The following is a 17,342-nucleotide window of genomic DNA, read 5'->3' on the forward strand; positions in this document are numbered from 1 at the left end:
AAATAAATCCGTAATTCTCGATATCGAGAATTGATATTGTTATATGGTTTTCTCAAAAAGTAAAGCATTTCATGGAATAGTACTTCAAGAGAAGTCTTTCACCATTACCTTCTGTAAACCCTGTAAGTTATTTGTAAATCTGTGAACTTTTAATTTTGTTGCTGTTCCGAAAGTGTCCAATGGCTTTAAGATAAATCTTAGTGCTTTATCAAAGCCAGCCCAGTATTATGTTGAAGGCTGAACAATGGGAACAGTATGGGTTAACCCTTTAGAGATCGTTCGTTTCTGTATAACCAACATCCAGATATTGCTAATCGTGTTGATTTGTCCTCATTATTCATGTTATTTTCGGGGGGAAAATGTCAGGAAAATGAATCTGAAACAGAAACACATGGTTTTGATTTAGAACTGCAGAATCTACAACATGTGATGAGAAACATTGAAATGTCAATTTTAATGGTCCGATATCTTTTCTTTTGAGCAAAAGTAGATTAAATCTTGCGGCTGTTTGTGGCCGCTATGGGCATTTTGATACAGGCCGCTTGCAGCCACTATGGTCTCTAAAGAGTTGATGTAACAAACAAGAACTTTTAACACTTTGTTTAATATCTTGTGTAAAAGCCATATACAGTACCTCTTTTGGTACAAGAAAGTTTTACATGTACCTGTGAACTCTGAAGTAAAGATAACTAGTCAATACCATCAATCTAATAATATGCATACTAATAACAAAAGATTGCTTGAATATTTGAATCAACTGCATTATTGTCTCATTTTTTCTTGTTCACTGTTATTACAAATGACAGTTGTAGAGTGTCATGGCTGAGAAGTCTAGCAACCGGACTCAAATTATCGCATTGCCAGAGTGTGGACGTGATTCCAGGTAGAAGCTCTGGGCTGGATTTCACGAAGAGTTAAGACTATAGTCTTATCTTATGTTTACTCTTTTCTTAGAGTCAATGGCTTCACAACCAGAATAAATGAAATGAAAATGACATTTTGTTCAGCGATTGTAAGATCAAATCACTAGGCAACTTATCCCTGGAAAAATGTCCCCATTTTCTTTCTCCTGGTCAGCTGAAAGGGATGAAGTGCTTGAATGTTGTGCTGATAACTTCACTCTGTTCCTCCAGCCGATCTAATGCCAGTTTGACAGCTTGAGCTGAACTATTCTGGAAAGGGTTTAAGTTGTGCAGTCAGTCCATCACGTGCAAATAATGGCAGCCTTTCTCATCTGGAAGATAAAGTGAAGAACTTTTGTCAGCATCTCAAAATAGATGACTTAAAGACACTGGACACTATTGGTAATTGCCAAAGACTAGTCTTCACAGTTGGTGTATCTCAACATATGCACAAAATTAGAAACCTGTGAAAATTTGAGCTCAATCGGTTGTCGAAGCTGCGAGATATTAATGAAAGAAAAAACACCCTTGGTCACACGAAGATGTGTGCTTTCAGATGCTTGATTTCAAGACCTCAAATTCTTAATCTGAGGTCTCAAAATCAAATTCATGGAAAACTATTTCTTTCTCAAAAACTACGTCAGTACAGAGGGAGCTGTTTCTCACAACAAATCCTTGTCATTTGATTGGTGGAACTTACTTCACGTGACATTCACTATTGCTCCCATCCGCGCTGGCGATCAAAAAAACCTATTCGCCCATGGGGAATAGCATTTCCCATTCAACAGTTAGGATCATCCTCGTTCCCAATGTTTTTTAGCAGTACAGCGCCGCCGCGCCGCTGCTAAAACAAAGGAGAACCTGTGCACAAGGTTGTGATCCGATTTGTGCATTGTTGCCACGCGGCACTATATGATTTTTTGTTGTCAAACAAACAGATTTTTCATAATGTTATACTTTCAAAATACATCAAATGACAAGGATCTATATGTCAGTTATATAAAACAAAATATTGAGTGGCTTTAATTCGTGGAATGGAAGGAACATTATCGCTCGGTAAAATTTGGACTGTTCCATTTCACGAGGCGAACAGTCCAAATTTTACCTTGCGATAATGTTCCTCCCATTCCACTCTGAGCCACTCAATATTTGTATACTATCAACCTCTCCCCATAATCAAGATACTCATAATCAAGAAAGGTTTTATGCTAATAATTATTTTGAGTAATTACCAATAGTGTCCACTGCCTTTAGTCTAGGTCGGCATGCACTTTCCTAGAGGCTAAATGCCCCACCCCCTACAAAAAACTCTTTTGAGAACTATCCAGCAACAGAATGCAGCATTCTCCAGAAGATGATCAGAGAGCATATTGATTGATTGATTGATAAACTGAACGATTGATTGTCAAACCACGGGTTCTTCTAACAACCACCACTACTCAAAGGAATTTTTACACATATGTAGTGACATCCCAATCCCTACCTGATTTTTAGTTAATTATTTAAATTTTAGTTCAGCTTACATTTGGGAAGTTGACAATCAGCTCTCAGAATTTTAAGGATCGTCTTGTCTAGCCTTGAAGTCAAACTTTCCTGAGCTACCTGTAAAGGGGCAAGAAATCAAATGGAAATTTAGATTTTTTCTATAAAAATAAGCTTCATTGCAGCTGAACCAGTAATTCTAACAACTATGGGTGCGTTCGATTAGCTTCCCCGGGTCGACCATGATCTGCCCCCGGTATGTTCGAATAGCTTTGACGTCATTCCAGGGGCTCAGCTGGGTCAGCCCCAAGTGCCCTGCTTGTTGAAAGGGTCACTTGGGGCTTGCCCGAGGTGCATGATATCACTACGAGAAGGTGAGTGATCATTCGATTCGCTCTTTTTAGGGGCTCACCTGAATGAGAACCACAGGTCAACACAGGGAAACCAATTGAACGCACCCAATGTTATCTACAATAAACTTTTTACTCTCGATGACTGGTTCCATTGGGTGTTGCCCCTGGTTACCACTGAGTTGTGCATTGATTGGTCAACTTTGTTGACCAATTTAAGCCCATGTTTTCACAGGTTTGTTATTTTATGGAAATGTTGGGATACACCGAGTGAGGATACTTGTCTGTGACAACTAAAATTATAAGCTGGGACATGCTTTTTATTTTACATTCCCACGCTGTGAATTTGGACTCTTCTATAATAATGGACCCTTCCCATGAAATATGCTAATTACATTCACGCATGCGTACAGACCCTGTTGGTTGGCAAACGCCATAGAGTTGTGCACTAAGCAGGCGCGCAATCGCGTCTGCGTCACACACCCATTAGCCGTGTACAAAACAGCGTGATGTTCCCTCATTTTGCCAACCAAAACGTTAGTGCGCATACGCTATGTGCAATTTACGTATTTCATGGGAAGGGTCTATTACCTGGAACATCTCTTTGTCGATTCCACTTCTGATAACTATGCCCTCTCTGTCCAAGCGGTCTACTGATTGTTTGATGACGTTACGGATCTGTCTGATGGGTGCCTTTCCTCCTACACTATCCTGGGGGAATGAAGGGCCAAAAAAGTCAGTTCATTAGCAATGTTTCAGCAGGAATTATAGCACTTTTATGCGCCATGCTTCGATACATGCTTAAAGCCATTATACACTTTCGGTAAACAGTATTGTCCAAGTCCCACACTTCGTGTATCACAACTTATATATAAAACAACAAACCTGTGAAAATTTAGGCTCAATCGGTCATCGGAGTTGGGAGAAAATAACAGGAAAACCCACTCTTGTTTCCACGCATTTCGCCGTGTCATGACATGTGTTTAAAATAAATCCGTAATTCTCGCTAACGAGAATTTATGTTGTTTTACTGTTTTCTCAAAAAGTAAAGCATTTTATGGACTAACATTTCAAGAGAAGTCTTTCACCATTACCTTCTGTAAACCCTGTAAATTTTTTATAAATCTGTGAACTTTGAAAATTTTTTTTCTGTACCGAATAGGTCCAATGGCTGTAACCATTTCAAGCTGTTATACATGGTTAAATGTATTGTGTTTTTTTTGTATTTTTCTTTTGGTACACATTGTATTTCACGTTTTTATAGCAATTTTGTTTCCACACAAAGCAACAAAATTTTTAGTTTAGGATTTGGGATGGTTCAATTTTCAACCCCAAACTATTTCAAGTTTACCAAGTCAGTTACGGTAGTCTTGTGATTTGTAACTTGATACAACTTTGGGTAAATCAATCTTTATAGAGCAAATCAATAATATACAATACATCAATAGGCAGAGGATAAAGAAAGTACACTTAAGCACAGGTAATTTATTATGACCAACAAAGTTGGCCATGGTATAGTGCAGGGCAGACAAAACAAAAATAAACGTAAGACATAACACCGAGTGAAAAGCAAATTAATGAGCAACGCATATAAGTTAACTTCAAAGGACAAAAACTACAGTTGCAGGTGAGGTTGGTCAGTAGACCCCCAAGATGGTTCGTGGTGAGCATTCCATATTGTGTACGTAGCTACAGAGGATGGCAATTCTACTAAGTTCCTTTTGGAGAGACTTTTGAGCTTTGCTTTTTAGTGAATGAGCAAAAATGTCTGAAATCCTAGAAGCCGTTTCAGGAGTGACCAGACCACGTGACCCAATTTCAATGCAGGTGAGGTTGCAATTGTACCCACACTTATAACTATCTGTTTATTATGTGGTGGTTGAACTTTCGGTGCTCTTAACCGCTAGGCCATGACACACCAAACACTTACTTGTTTGTACTCCAGACATGGACACGATGCTATTTCCATAACTGCTTCAATTGTCTCCAATTCTCTCAGGAAGAAGTTTTGGAATCCGTTAGAAGGGTCTCCTAGTTTAAACCGCAGATGAATGCATAACCGATCCACCAAGTGAGCCTTTCAGATAGAGAAATATTAATAAATTATATATTAATAATAATAATGATAATAATAATAATAACAACCTGTTTTTATATAGCACTTTTCACACCCGGAAGCGTCTCAAAGCGCTTCACATTATTATCCCTGGTCACTCGGCCTTAATTCATTTCTTAAACCATCTCGGCTCCCTGGAGGGGAATATAAAGCCTTGTGCAACATAAATACGCGCTACTCAGCTAAATCAATCACAACAATCATCCCTGACCTCACAGGCACCCATTTACCGCTTGGTGGAGAGAAGCAATAATAGTTAAAGTGTCTTGCTCAGGGACACAAGTGTCACGGCTGGCGATTCGAACCCACACTCTGCTGAACAGAAGCACCAGAGCTTGAGTTCGGTGCTCTTAACCGCTCGGCCATGACACCGCACAGGGTAGAAGCTAGACCAGTATTATTGGTGAGCTATAAATCCCTCTTTTTTTTTTTTATCTCCAAAGGGCAAGCGAGCAAAATATTATTCATCATTTCTGAAGTGCAAGCTTCAGGAAGGCATGATACAAGGTTTCCAAACTATTCATAATACGGGGCCATGCAATAAGTTGAGTGGTCTTTTGTCTGTGTTCTTTCTCTGTGACATTTGATACTCCTAATCATTTAGCTGTGTCTCAGATCTGTGCTGGGCAGCACAGTGTATTGCGCTCAGAGTGCACTGCTGGGCAAAAATTGTGAGTTCTGGTGGGCAGGCCCGTCCAGCATCGCCCACTGTGGCTACAACACTGATCAGATAAATGTACCTGTACATGGTCAGCACACATCAATACCTTGAATTCCATTATTGAAAGGGCACAGCAATTTTACTCTGGTAAAGGGCACTTATATGAGGAAAATGTCAAATTGAATTGGAACCTTGACGAGGGCACCACGGCAAAAGCATAGGGCTGATGGGTTTTTGACACATCCTACCGTGAATCCCTAACAAAACTGGACTGGAATCTCTTCACGAAAGGGGATACCAAATTTGCAGAGATTTTTGTCCATATAAAAGCTTGCTCCTCTCAGCAGTTCTCTGAATGGTTCCACTCTCTGAGTACAGATCAATGTCACTCAGAAATCAGCCTAAAATCAAACCGCCCTGCATAAAAGGTGTATCACTACCAGATTCAGGACAAGCCCTTTACCTTACTACCTTACCCGACTGGGTTGCTGAATGGAAAACAGTACAATACTCTCCTCTCAGTCCACCATGTGTCTTTTATTTTATCAATATTTTGGAGGTGTATATGATTGATCCTGTCTGTTTAAAGTTTTTCTCCAAAACAACTAACCTCCCTTTGGACTCCGCTCTCCGATTCCTCAGACTAAAGCCGCAACTGACTTGTAACAATGCTTGAAAGAACAAAGGGCCGATCATACACATTCTGGTACATTTTAGGTAGTTCCTCCATGCGGTATATCTCTGCTTTACACGAATGATCTTCAACTTTTCCTGCAAAAACAAAGAACCCCCGAAACATGCATAATGTAGTCAGTTGAGTTTATACTTCATAGCATACTCTTTTTGAGCACTTTAATAGTTTCATGAGACTTGAGTACTTTAATATTTCATGACTACTTGGCTACTCTCATACTTAAAGTACTTTCTTGAGTACATGTACCTTCATGAATTATTAGCCAGTGGTCTGGACGCTATATCAAGGCAGATGTGAAAGAGGAAGCAGGCAGGGGTGAGAAACTGGTTTATCTTTATGTGTGGTCTAACAGTTATAACTGAGATGAGTTTTTTTTATACATTGTGGTTGAGACAGAATTACTGACCAGGTTTGTTGACTCGAGTTGGCGAGAGTCGCTTGTTTTTTTGTTAGCAGTGACTTAACTTGTACTTGCAAAAAAATTACTTGTGCCTCGACTTTGAGTTGCAAATTAATGACTTGAATTGTTACGAACGTAAGTCATATGCTACTTGAGTGACTCAATAAACATTTTTTTTTTTAATTACACATTGCATCATCAGACTTTGTTCAGCTAGATGCTTCAACTTCCAACTTTAAATCTGGTCTTCTTTTTTGCTCAAGCCCCAGTGCCTTGATACTTGTAATTTGAAGTTGATGCCCAGGCCTGACTGCTTAATACAGCTGTATTCAAAGTATGTGACTTGCCTTGTGTTTAGACCAATAATATTGTGACTTAACTTGACACCACATGACGTCTGACTGCACCATGACCTGTGACTTAAAGATCCTGGACACTATTGGTAATTGTCAAAGACCAGTCTTCTCACTTACTGTATCTCAACATATGCATAAAATAACAAACCTTTGAAAATTTGAGCTTAATTGGTCGTCAAAGTTGCGAGATAACAATGAAAGAAAAAACACCCTTGTCACACACAGTTGTGTGCGTTTAGATGGTTGATTTCGAGACCTCAAGTTTTTAACCTGCAAGGTCTCGAAATCAAATTAGTGGAAAATTACTTCGTTCTCGAAAAGTATGTCACTTCAGAGGGAGCCGTTTCTCACAATGTTTTATACCATTAACATCTCCCCATTACTCGTCACCACGCCCAAGTAAGGTTTTATGGAAATAATTATTTCAAGAATTAAAAAATAATGACTGGTGACTTGACTCAGAATTTGCAAAATGTTAAACTGCCAACTATTACACTTACTGAAGTAGGATGCAGATACCTCCACTCTGTTTCGATAACGATTGAGACGACCTCTGACATGGATGATGTCACCGAGCTCCATGCACGTTAACTGCTGCATCTGGTGGGTCTGTACTTTGTCTGTGACAAATTCTCGGAATGAGGAATCTGGGTTGACAGCTGTATTTTTCAGAGAATTAGTATTTTGAGGAAAAATTAGCAAACTGTAAGGAATGGATTTCATCTTTGAGAGGAAAAGTCTATTTTCATACTGTACAGAGCACCTCCATTGAACATTTATGAAGGGGTATCAAGGCCAGACCTGAGGCAACAGATCGTCCATGGCCCCATGTAATTCATGTATCTTGGCCTGAGTTATTGGATTAGACCTGGGGCAACAGATCGTCCATGGCCCCCATGTAATTCATGTATCTTGGCCTGAGTTGTTGGATTAGACCTGGGGCAACAGATCGTCCATGGCCCCCATGTAATTCATGTATCTTGGCCTGAGTTATTGGATTAGACCTGGGGCAACAGATCGTCCATGGCCCCCATGTAATTCATGTATCTTAGCCTGAGTTATTGGATTAGACCTGGGGCAACAGATCGTCCATGGCCCCCATGTAATTCATGTATCTCGGCCTGAGTTATTGGATTAGACCTGGGGCAACAGATCGTCCATGGCCCCCATGTAATTCATGTATCTTGGCCCGAGTTATTGGATTAGACCTGGGGCAACAGATCGTCCATGGCCCCCATGTAATTCATGTATCTCGGCCTGAGTTATTGGATTAGACCTGGGGCAACAGATCGTCCATGGCCCCCATGTAATTCATGTATCTTGGCCTGAGTTATTGGATTAGACCTGGGGCAACAGATCGTCCATGGCCCCCATGTAATTCATGTATCTTGGCCTGAGTTATTGGATTAGACCTGGGGCAACAGATTGGCCATGGCCCCCATGTAATTCGTGTATCTCGACCTGAGTTATTGGATTAGACCTGGGGCAACAGATCGTCCATGGCCCTCATGTAATTCATGTATCTCGGCCTGAGTTATTGGATTAGACCTGGGACAACAGATCGTCCATGGCCCTCATGTAATTCGTGTATCTCGACCTGAGTTATTGGATTTGTTGGAAGCTAGTATCCATTTCTCAACATCCAACTTTTTTTGGGGAAAAATATATATTAAAGCTTTCAATTGTTGTTGAATGACAAAAAGCCTGATGCAATTAATAACATCTATAAAATAATTTATGTAAATTGTATTCTACCTGCTGGTTCATCTCTCCCCTTTGGTTTCCAGCAACAGCAATTAACAACTCCTGTTCCGTCGTCGACTGAAGGTGGATATAAAGACAATTGCCAATAGGGGTATTATTCCTTTCAAACAAATCCATTGATAAAACAGTGATTAAGGCTTACTTTAGACATAGGAAAATTACATCAGTTCATGGTTTTATGACAAGAATGCCCCACAGAACTGGTCAATTTGAATTGTTGATAAATGTGCAAACTTTAATGTTAGCCCTACAATCTACATCTTTATCTACATCAAGTGAACAGTGGCCTATGCGTACACATACCAGCCAAAATAATACTTGTACTATCTGTAAAGGCTTTAGCCATTTAAGGCTTAAAGCCATTGGACCCTTTCGGTACAGACAAAAAAATAAAAGTTCACAGATTTACAAATAACTTACAGGGTTTACAGAAGTTAGTGGTGAAAGACTTCTCTTGAAACATTATTCCATGAAATGCTTTACTTTTTGAGAAAACAGTACAACAACATCAATTCTCGATAGCGAGAATTACGGATTTATTTTAAACACATGTCATGACACGGCGAAACGCGCGGATACAAGGGTGGGTTTTCCCGCTATTTTCTTATGACTCCGATGACCGATTGAGCCAAAATTTTCACAGGTTTGTTATTTGATATAGAAATTGTGATACATAAAGTGTGGGCCTTGGACAATACTGTTTACCGAAAGGGTCCAATGGCTTTAAAGGCACTGGACACTTGGTAATTTTCAAAATAATTGTTCGCATAAAAACTTACTTGGTAACAAGCAATGGAGTGCTGTTGTTAGTATTTAAAACATTGTGAGGAACGGCTCCCCCTGAAGTAATGTTAAAATATTATAATTTGATTTTGAGACTTCATAATTAGATTTTGAGGTCCCGAAATCAAGCATCTGAAAGCAAACAACTTTGTGTGACCAGAGGTGTTTTTTCTTCCATTATTATCTCGCAACTGTGATGACCTATTGAGTTCAAATGTTTACAGGTTTGTTGTTTTGGATATGTTGTGATACACCAAGTGAGAAGACTGGTCTTTGACAATTACCAATAGTATCCAGGGTCTTTATACTAAAGAACCATTTTGATTGTTTGATACTGAAGGAAGATGTCCAATAAAACCTGTGAAAATTTAATTTCAAAAGGTGGTAGCATTTCTTGAGATATTGCTGAATATCTATGTGAGGTTAGGCACAAGCATTTTGGCTAGGATTGTGCGTCTTACAGTTACGTCCATGAATATTGAGACAATGGTGAAAAAAGATTCTTTCTAATGACTGACCTCCATAGTTGAACATCTTTGCTCTTTCCTCCACTCTCACAATCCATCCCAAGATGTCTTGCATCTTGCATCTTGCATTGTTGTACTCTCCCATAAGCATTGCTGCTGTCCTGGAGAGGGTGGGTTGCAATTTCCATTTGCGCTCTGTGCCTGTGCTTTCAAGATAGTGCTTATAAGGTGGTGATAATGTCAATTTGTCCTAAGAGGGATTGGTAGCTCCATCTTTCTTATAGCTGGCAGTGCTTCTCTTTGGAACCCGTTCAGATTGGTTGCAGTGACTGCAGCCACTGGTAGCCTGTTCCAAATCCTAACAGCTCTTGGGAAAGGGCTGTAGAGGTAGCAGTCAACTCTGGCGAATGGTTGCCTGTAGGTGTGGCTATGTTGATTTGTCTGGTTGTGTCGGCTTGATCGTCTGTTCTCTAGGATGATGTTTGGAGGAATTGTTATATTTATTTGGCCATGTAGTATCTTGTAGAGGATTTCGACCTGATGAAGGAGACGTCTGTCATGCAGGGTGTCCCATCCCAGCAATGTCAGCATGTCAGACACACTTGATTCTTGGTGGTAGTCCTTCATGACAAAACGTGCTGCTTGGCGCTGGACGCTCTCCACAATTCTGATGTTGCGGTTTGTGTTCGGGTTCCATGCACTTGTGGCAAATTCAAGTTGTGGTCTTACTAGAGTGTTGTACGCCGTCTCCTTGACTTCCTTGCTACATTTTCCAAGGGTGCGTCTGATCAACCCAAGCGATCTTGAAGCCTTGGCTCTGACTGCTTCTGCCTGAGTGTTCCAGCTTAGGTTGTCAGTGATGGTGACTCCAAGATATTTGCATTTTTTCTCGTGTTGGATTTCCTGACCAGAGATTGTGAAGGTATGATCCAACTTTGTCTTCTTCAGGGTGATGCAGAGGTGGCAGCATTTTGTGATGTTGAAGCTCATGTCCCATTTCTGAGCCCATTCAAAGACTGCCTGGAGATCAGCTTGGAGAGTTGCAAAATCTCTACGGGACTTGATACACCTGTAGATTACACTGTCATCGGCAAAAAGCCTCATTGTTGACATAATACCTTCATTGATGTCATTGATGTAAAGAAGGAAAAGGGCTGGACCAAGTACAGAGCCTTGAGGGACTCCAGATATAACATCTGCAGGTGCAGACAAGGTGCCATTGACTGCAACTTGCTGGGTCCTACCATTCAAGAAACCTTGGATCCATGCTTTGGTTCTGCCTCTGATGCCGTAGTAATCTAACTTGTGCAACAACTTGCGATGAGCTACTCTGTCAAAGGCCTTACTAAAGTCTAGGAACAAGACGTCTGTCTGGTGTTTGTTGTTGATGTTAAGGGCCCAGTCATCAATGGCTTGAATGAGTTGCGTTTCACATGACAATTTCTCACGAAAACCATGTTGGTTGTTGATGATGATGTTATTTGCAGCAAGGTACTTAGCCATGTGGCTCAGGACTATGTGCTCCATGATTTTACAGCATATGCAAGTCAAGGAAACAGGGCGATAATTTGATGGATCACTCTTGCTGCCCTTTTTGTAGATACCCACAACACGGGCCTTACACCAATCAGATGGTAGCTTACCAGTAAGGTAGGACTGCTTGATGATGTGAGTTAAGATGGGTGCAATTTCATCAGCGTAGTCATGGAGCATGCGTGCTGGGATCTCATCGGGGCCACTAGCCTTGTTAGTTTTTAGCCGTTTGAGCTGTTTCATCACTCCATTTAGCCCTACGGTCAGATCTTCTATTGGTGTATATGGGGAGGGACCTTTGTCTGGGAGATCATCAGAGTTGCTCTCATGGGTGAAGACAGAGGCGAACTGATCATTGAGGCCTTTAGCTTTCTCCTTGTCTGTAGAATAGGTCTCATCAGCCACCCTGAGAGTGGGGATTCCAAGTGATTCTCTCTTCTGTGACCTTACAAAAGTCCAGAACTTCTTGCCATTTGTCTTCAGGCTGCTCCCTATGATGTTGTTCATGTAAGTATCGTGTGCGTTTTTCTGCATCCTCTGGACTTCATTTCGTTTGGATTTGTACCTGCCCCATGTTTCTGGGGTCATGGTTTTCCTTGCTTTCTTGTACAACCTGTCTCGTTTATTCATCTGTTTGATGATCTTCTGGGTGATGTAGGGGTGGCTAGGTTTCCCTTTGTCGGTAAAATGGGGAATAAGTTTCATGGCATTGGTAATGGCTTGACAGAAGAATTTCCAGTTGTCCTCTACTGGTGAGTCATCTGGGATTTTAGTGAAGTATTCACTTGATGCTTCTTTCAGTTTCATCTTGACTAAGTGTTGATCTGCTTTATCATACTTGTAGATTGTGCGCCGGGGCTTTTTCTGTGACTTTGGTGTCGTGTTAATGTTGAAGAGGACAATGTTATGGTCACTTATACCAGGCTTCACCCTCACGTTTTCCACTATTTCAGTATTTGATGTCAGTACCAGGTCCAGTATGGAAGCTGACCTTGGCCTAGTTATGTCCTTGGTTAGTTGAACAAGGCCATTTTCGTTGAGGAAAGTGAGGAACCTGTTATGCTGTGCTTGGGTCTGCATGTTTGTAGTCTCCATATTACTCCAGTCAATGTCTGGGAAATTCCAATCCCCAGCTAAGATAATGTTGGGTAGGTTTTTGTGCTTGGAGAGGATCTTGCTGAGGCTGTCAACTCTGTACACAGGATGGTTCTTATAGGCAAAGGCTCCTAAAAAAAGAAAATAGATTGGAAAAACAGTAGGCCTAAACAGTGGCAATTTTGATTTTAAAAAGGAGGCCCTATTTGGGTCTACTTGTTGTTTAGCCAAGTTGAAAAAGACTCTTCTACAATAATAAAATTATCTGACCAGTAATTTTAATTGATGGGCAAATCCCCAAAAGACTAAGACTAGGCTATGAGCTAACTTGTTTCTCTTTTAATAGTCTTCAACAAGTCAGTTGCTTTAAGTTGCCACCAGGGTTTAGTGGTTTACACACTTGTACTGTATGACTGCAGAACTTGTGAAAAAAAACCATGCATATAACTCGGGTGGGATTCGAACCCAAAACCCTTGCCATTCAAGAGTATGTCTTACCAACTACCGAGATTGCCCGGTACTCGATAGCAAGAGGCAGGTTTGAATCCTACCAAACCTAGTTGCAATAATGTGACCCTCCTCCCTAGACAAAAAAATAGGGAGGATGGTTATTACGAAGAGTGGTTACCAGACGCTTGTCGATATGTTTTGTACACAAAGCGCGGATTGGGTATTTTTTTCTTCTTTCCAGGACGAACGTGTGCAGACAATTCTCCACGTTTGTCCGGGGAAAAAAGTACGCGCACGGTCGGGGACAACCATAACAATCGGCTTTCGTGTGTAATGGTAAAACGGAGTAGTTGGGGACTGAATTACGGTAAGAATTTATCATTTTTTTCAATTTTTCAGATGGCAGAAAGGATTTCTGTCGTCCCCTCGGGCAATGAGATATCAAAGGACACATACATTGTGGAGGCTTATTTTGGCAAAAAAAGAAAAAAAAAGTGATTTGCGATTACAAAATTCATTGATCCACGATTGAACCATCATCGTTTATGTGTCGTGAGAGATGTAACCCTATGAGATTACGGGAGACGATAGCGGACAAAACCTAAATAGTTCTAATATGGCTGATAGGTAGGAGTCACCTAGACCTACCCGTAACCTAGTGACTAGTCGGACTTTGCCGAGTTTCCTTGACCTGTGTTGATGGGAAGATCATCTAAACAAACAAACAAACCAACAAACACCCTGACAAACAAACAAAAGAACACACTATGAATATTCAAAGTGAACATTACCTTTCCCCATCGGGTAGTCCAATAAAGATACAATATCAACGATGTAAAGTTTGACATATGATTTGTACACGGAATCTGTATGCCAAAACCGATGCGGTACAAAGTCTAAATTCTCACCAGCTGCCATGCCTACTTTGGGGAAAAAAGCTTCATTTTGTACTTGTTAATAAAACTAAGAGAACTTTATACCCAAGATATTTATTATGAGGCCCGACGAGAGCGATGAAAGCAATCACACGGCTGGCATCAAAACGATAGTTCTGTCCTTCTTCCAGTTTGTTTTGATTTTCCCGCATCGGGGTCAAAAGTCATTTGGCAGTAAGAAACAAACTACCAGTTGAGGGCGCCAAACTGGCGTTGTCCTTTTTTTGCTCTTTTCAAAAGCGGCATGCGGCCGGCGGGCTCGCTATGACGTTGTCTGGTCCAGACAGCCGTCGATTCACAAACTCTTCTCTAAAACTTTAGATTAATCTTGTTCCGTATCACAAGACGTTCGGACGCATTGAACCCATCCTTAGTTACTCGTCCTAAACTCGATATAGCGTTTCGTGAAATGGGTTTAATGACCAATTAATTATTAGTTAGCACGTTTGCAACAAAGGTGATGATGTTTTCAAAAAATCACACTTTCGTGTAAAATGCACACAACATACCTCCATAATGTCTTTTACAACAATTACTAAAATCATTTTTTTTTTCGCATTCAGTTTGGCAATAACCCCAAGTTGCCCGTAAAATATAATATAAACACAAAAATGGCTTGGCCTATTTATCGATAAATAATACAGTTATTAGTATGATCGACGATCAATTGAGTTGTAAATACTCTATTAAATCAGATACAAGAAAGACAAGTTGATTGCTTGATAACAGTTGATATTGTACTTTGGTACGATTAATAACTTTGGAAGTTTTGTCAATAAACGACATCAAAACCTGACCTGACAATCCCTTTAGTGCGTTGGCCCACGATTCTATAGGCCTTTATTCATAGCTATAACCATGGAGGAATAATTATTCCTCCATGCTTTAACAGACACGATCTTCTATAAAATAAAAAAAGTAGATCACGCTGCTGAAAAGTGCATGACAGACACTTGATCAAGCATCATGGCTGTCGTCTGGAAAATTTCTGTCGTGTTCTTGTCCGTCATTTATGTCTTTCTCAAGCCGTGACGTGTCCACCTCTCTGGTCAAAATACGGTCGGTACTGCTACCGCTTCTTCGGCCAGAGGAAATCGTGGCACGATGCTGAAAAGCACTGCCGTGGGTTCTTCACCAGTAAGAGCCAAGGCCACCTTGCTTCCATCCTGGATTCCAGCACCAACGACTTACTCCTTGAGCTGTGGAAAACTTCACTGATTTCTATTCAAAGCGAAGGGGATCGTGTTTGGATTGGGCTAAACGACCAAGTCACAGAGGGTGCCTTTCGTTGGATATCAGACGGGACACAATCGTTCAGCGGGGCACGTGTACCACCGGATGTCTGGCTTCCTGGCCAACCAGACGATGGTGGGGAGGGTGAGCATTGCGTTGACTTCTGGAACGATTCTGGCGAAATAGGATGGAATGATGAGAACTGCGCCAGAGAGAATGCTTTTATTTGCATGATGTATATCGGTAGTGACTGATTAATGGTAAGAACAGCATTGTCGACTGACTGCACAACACCCACATGCCACCCCCAGCATCGATTTAAGACTTTCATGTCTCGACTATACTAACTCTGTACAACAATACATTGAATGACAGACAGCTCCACATCAGGAAGTTCAATCACCAAGAGAAATTCTTTTCACACAACAATATGTAAATGCATGCTTCTGTTTGCTGTACCATAATTGCATAATATACCTAAGAAAACCACAAACTTAATTTTAAAGGCAAAAGTATCTTTGGTTTTTGGAACCATTCAAGACAAGTGTTTTATCCTGTGAACACTTCCTTTCATAAGGTGATAGCGCCGTTGATCACCGATAATACGGAGCAAATAAGTATGTCCACGCTGGACGAATGATCCATAACAGCAATACACTTTGAGAAACGTTACTGACAGTAACACATCTCAAATCACGCTTCTTTTATTCAATCGGAGGATAAAACCTTTACATTACCACTACTTCGAAATGAAATATTTCTCAAATATTATGCTCTCCTTCACTGCTGGGCGGTAGCTGCTGTGTAGGCTCCAATTTAAAGTTTTTATTGTCGTTAATTTTAAAGGTGGTTAAAGGCAGTGGACACTATTGGTCACTACACAAAATAATTATCAGCAAAACACCTCACTTGGTAATGAGAATGGGGAAAGGTTGATAGTTTAAAACATTGTGATAAACGGCTCCCTCGGAAGTGCCAGAGTTTTCGAGAAAGAAGTAATTTTCCATGAATTTGATTTCAGACCTCAGATTTAGAACTTGAGGTCTCGCAATCGACCATCTAAACGCACACAACTTCGTGTGACAAGAGTGTTTTTTTTTTTATTATCTCGGAACTTCGATGACCGATTGAGCTCAAGTTTTCACAGGTTTGTTATTTTATGCATATGTTGAGATACACCAACTGTGAAGCCCAGTCTTTGACAATTACCAATAGTGTCCACTGCCTTTAACACACCAATTGAGTAAACATTTTCACAGACTTGCTATTTTATGCATCATAGCCTATAACCCTATGTTTGGATACACAAGTGAGAAAACTGGTCTTTGCCACATTTACCAATAATGTGTCCATTACCTTTTTAGTGGTTTCAATGATGGTAAAACTACTGGTTTCAACATGAAATGTTTATTTCTAACTTTTTTTCTTGGCAAAAACTTTAAATTTGACTAAATAAATGTAAACAACAAGTGTCGAATCGAAGTGCAGTAGATTATAAATTCAAGCATTAACGGATGCAGTAATGACAGATGCACTAAATCAAATCGAGGTAATAATCTGCGAACAAAGTCCCCCATTGTTTTATTTACCAATAAAACACTTTAAAACTTCAAGATCAATATTTACTGACACAGGTTGCTTATCATTATTAGTTAAACATTGTTCTATGAAACTTGAATTTGTTTGGTTTTCCAAGTAATCAGTCAGCCTACTTGTAGCCTGAACATCCTGACGTCACACTAATTCGTGAATAAAAGACATGGGCCCAAGGCCAGTTTAGCCTATATACTTGGTGCCTTGCCAATTTTTTAAAACAGTTTGTGTTATATTCTCTTAGATTGTTTGCCAAGTCGTCATCGAATGGCTGCATCAAGCGCTCGTACCCGGTGCCTCAATTTGATAACCAGGTAGTTAAATTATGTCACAGAGATTGAACAACAAGATTGGCTGAAGGAGGTTGGTTCAAAAGAGGGTGCTATCAGCAGAATGTGTAAAAAGTTAGCCATAATCGTAACGGGGGACAGAGTTGGTGGGAGGGGTGGGGTGGGACGCACCCGGAGATGTTGACGCTTTAACGACGTCCGGAGTGACGCAGTTGTCAGCGCTGCCCGCGACACATTG

At 40.6% G+C, this 17,342-nt stretch overlaps 2 protein-coding genes and 1 pseudogene across 2 annotated transcripts; 1 reads left to right on the forward strand and 2 right to left on the reverse strand.

Annotated features, from left to right (window-relative positions):
* Window positions 1-32: 32 nt before the first annotated feature.
* On the reverse strand, window positions 33-14,127 carry LOC139938313 (CST complex subunit STN1-like). The gene is made up of 10 exons (XM_071933748.1): window positions 13,845-14,127; window positions 12,693-12,734; window positions 10,027-10,080; window positions 8,717-8,782; window positions 7,462-7,620; window positions 6,122-6,282; window positions 4,665-4,811; window positions 3,326-3,445; window positions 2,426-2,504; window positions 33-1,234 (listed from the first exon to the last, which is right to left on the reverse strand). The coding sequence occupies exons 1-6, from the start codon at window positions 13,969-13,971 to the stop codon at window positions 6,155-6,157; spliced, it is 576 nt and encodes a 191-aa protein (XP_071789849.1). The 5' UTR covers window positions 13,972-14,127; the 3' UTR covers window positions 33-1,234; window positions 2,426-2,504; window positions 3,326-3,445; window positions 4,665-4,811; window positions 6,122-6,154.
* LOC139938704 (CST complex subunit STN1-like) lies at window positions 2,412-5,629 on the reverse strand. The gene is made up of 4 exons (XM_071934320.1): window positions 5,618-5,629; window positions 4,665-4,811; window positions 3,326-3,445; window positions 2,412-2,504 (listed from the first exon to the last, which is right to left on the reverse strand). Exons 1-4 carry the CDS (start codon window positions 5,627-5,629, stop codon window positions 2,412-2,414), a joined length of 372 nt encoding a protein of 123 aa, XP_071790421.1.
* A 683-nt stretch (window positions 14,128-14,810) lies between the features above and the next one.
* Window positions 14,811-17,005, forward strand: LOC139938505 (alpha-N-acetylgalactosamine-specific lectin-like; annotated as a pseudogene).
* Window positions 17,006-17,342: the final 337 nt, after the last annotated feature.

This window comes from Asterias amurensis, chromosome 6 (genome assembly GCF_032118995.1).
Source record: "Asterias amurensis chromosome 6, ASM3211899v1".
Classification (NCBI taxonomy): Eukaryota; Metazoa; Echinodermata; class Asteroidea; order Forcipulatida; family Asteriidae; genus Asterias; species Asterias amurensis.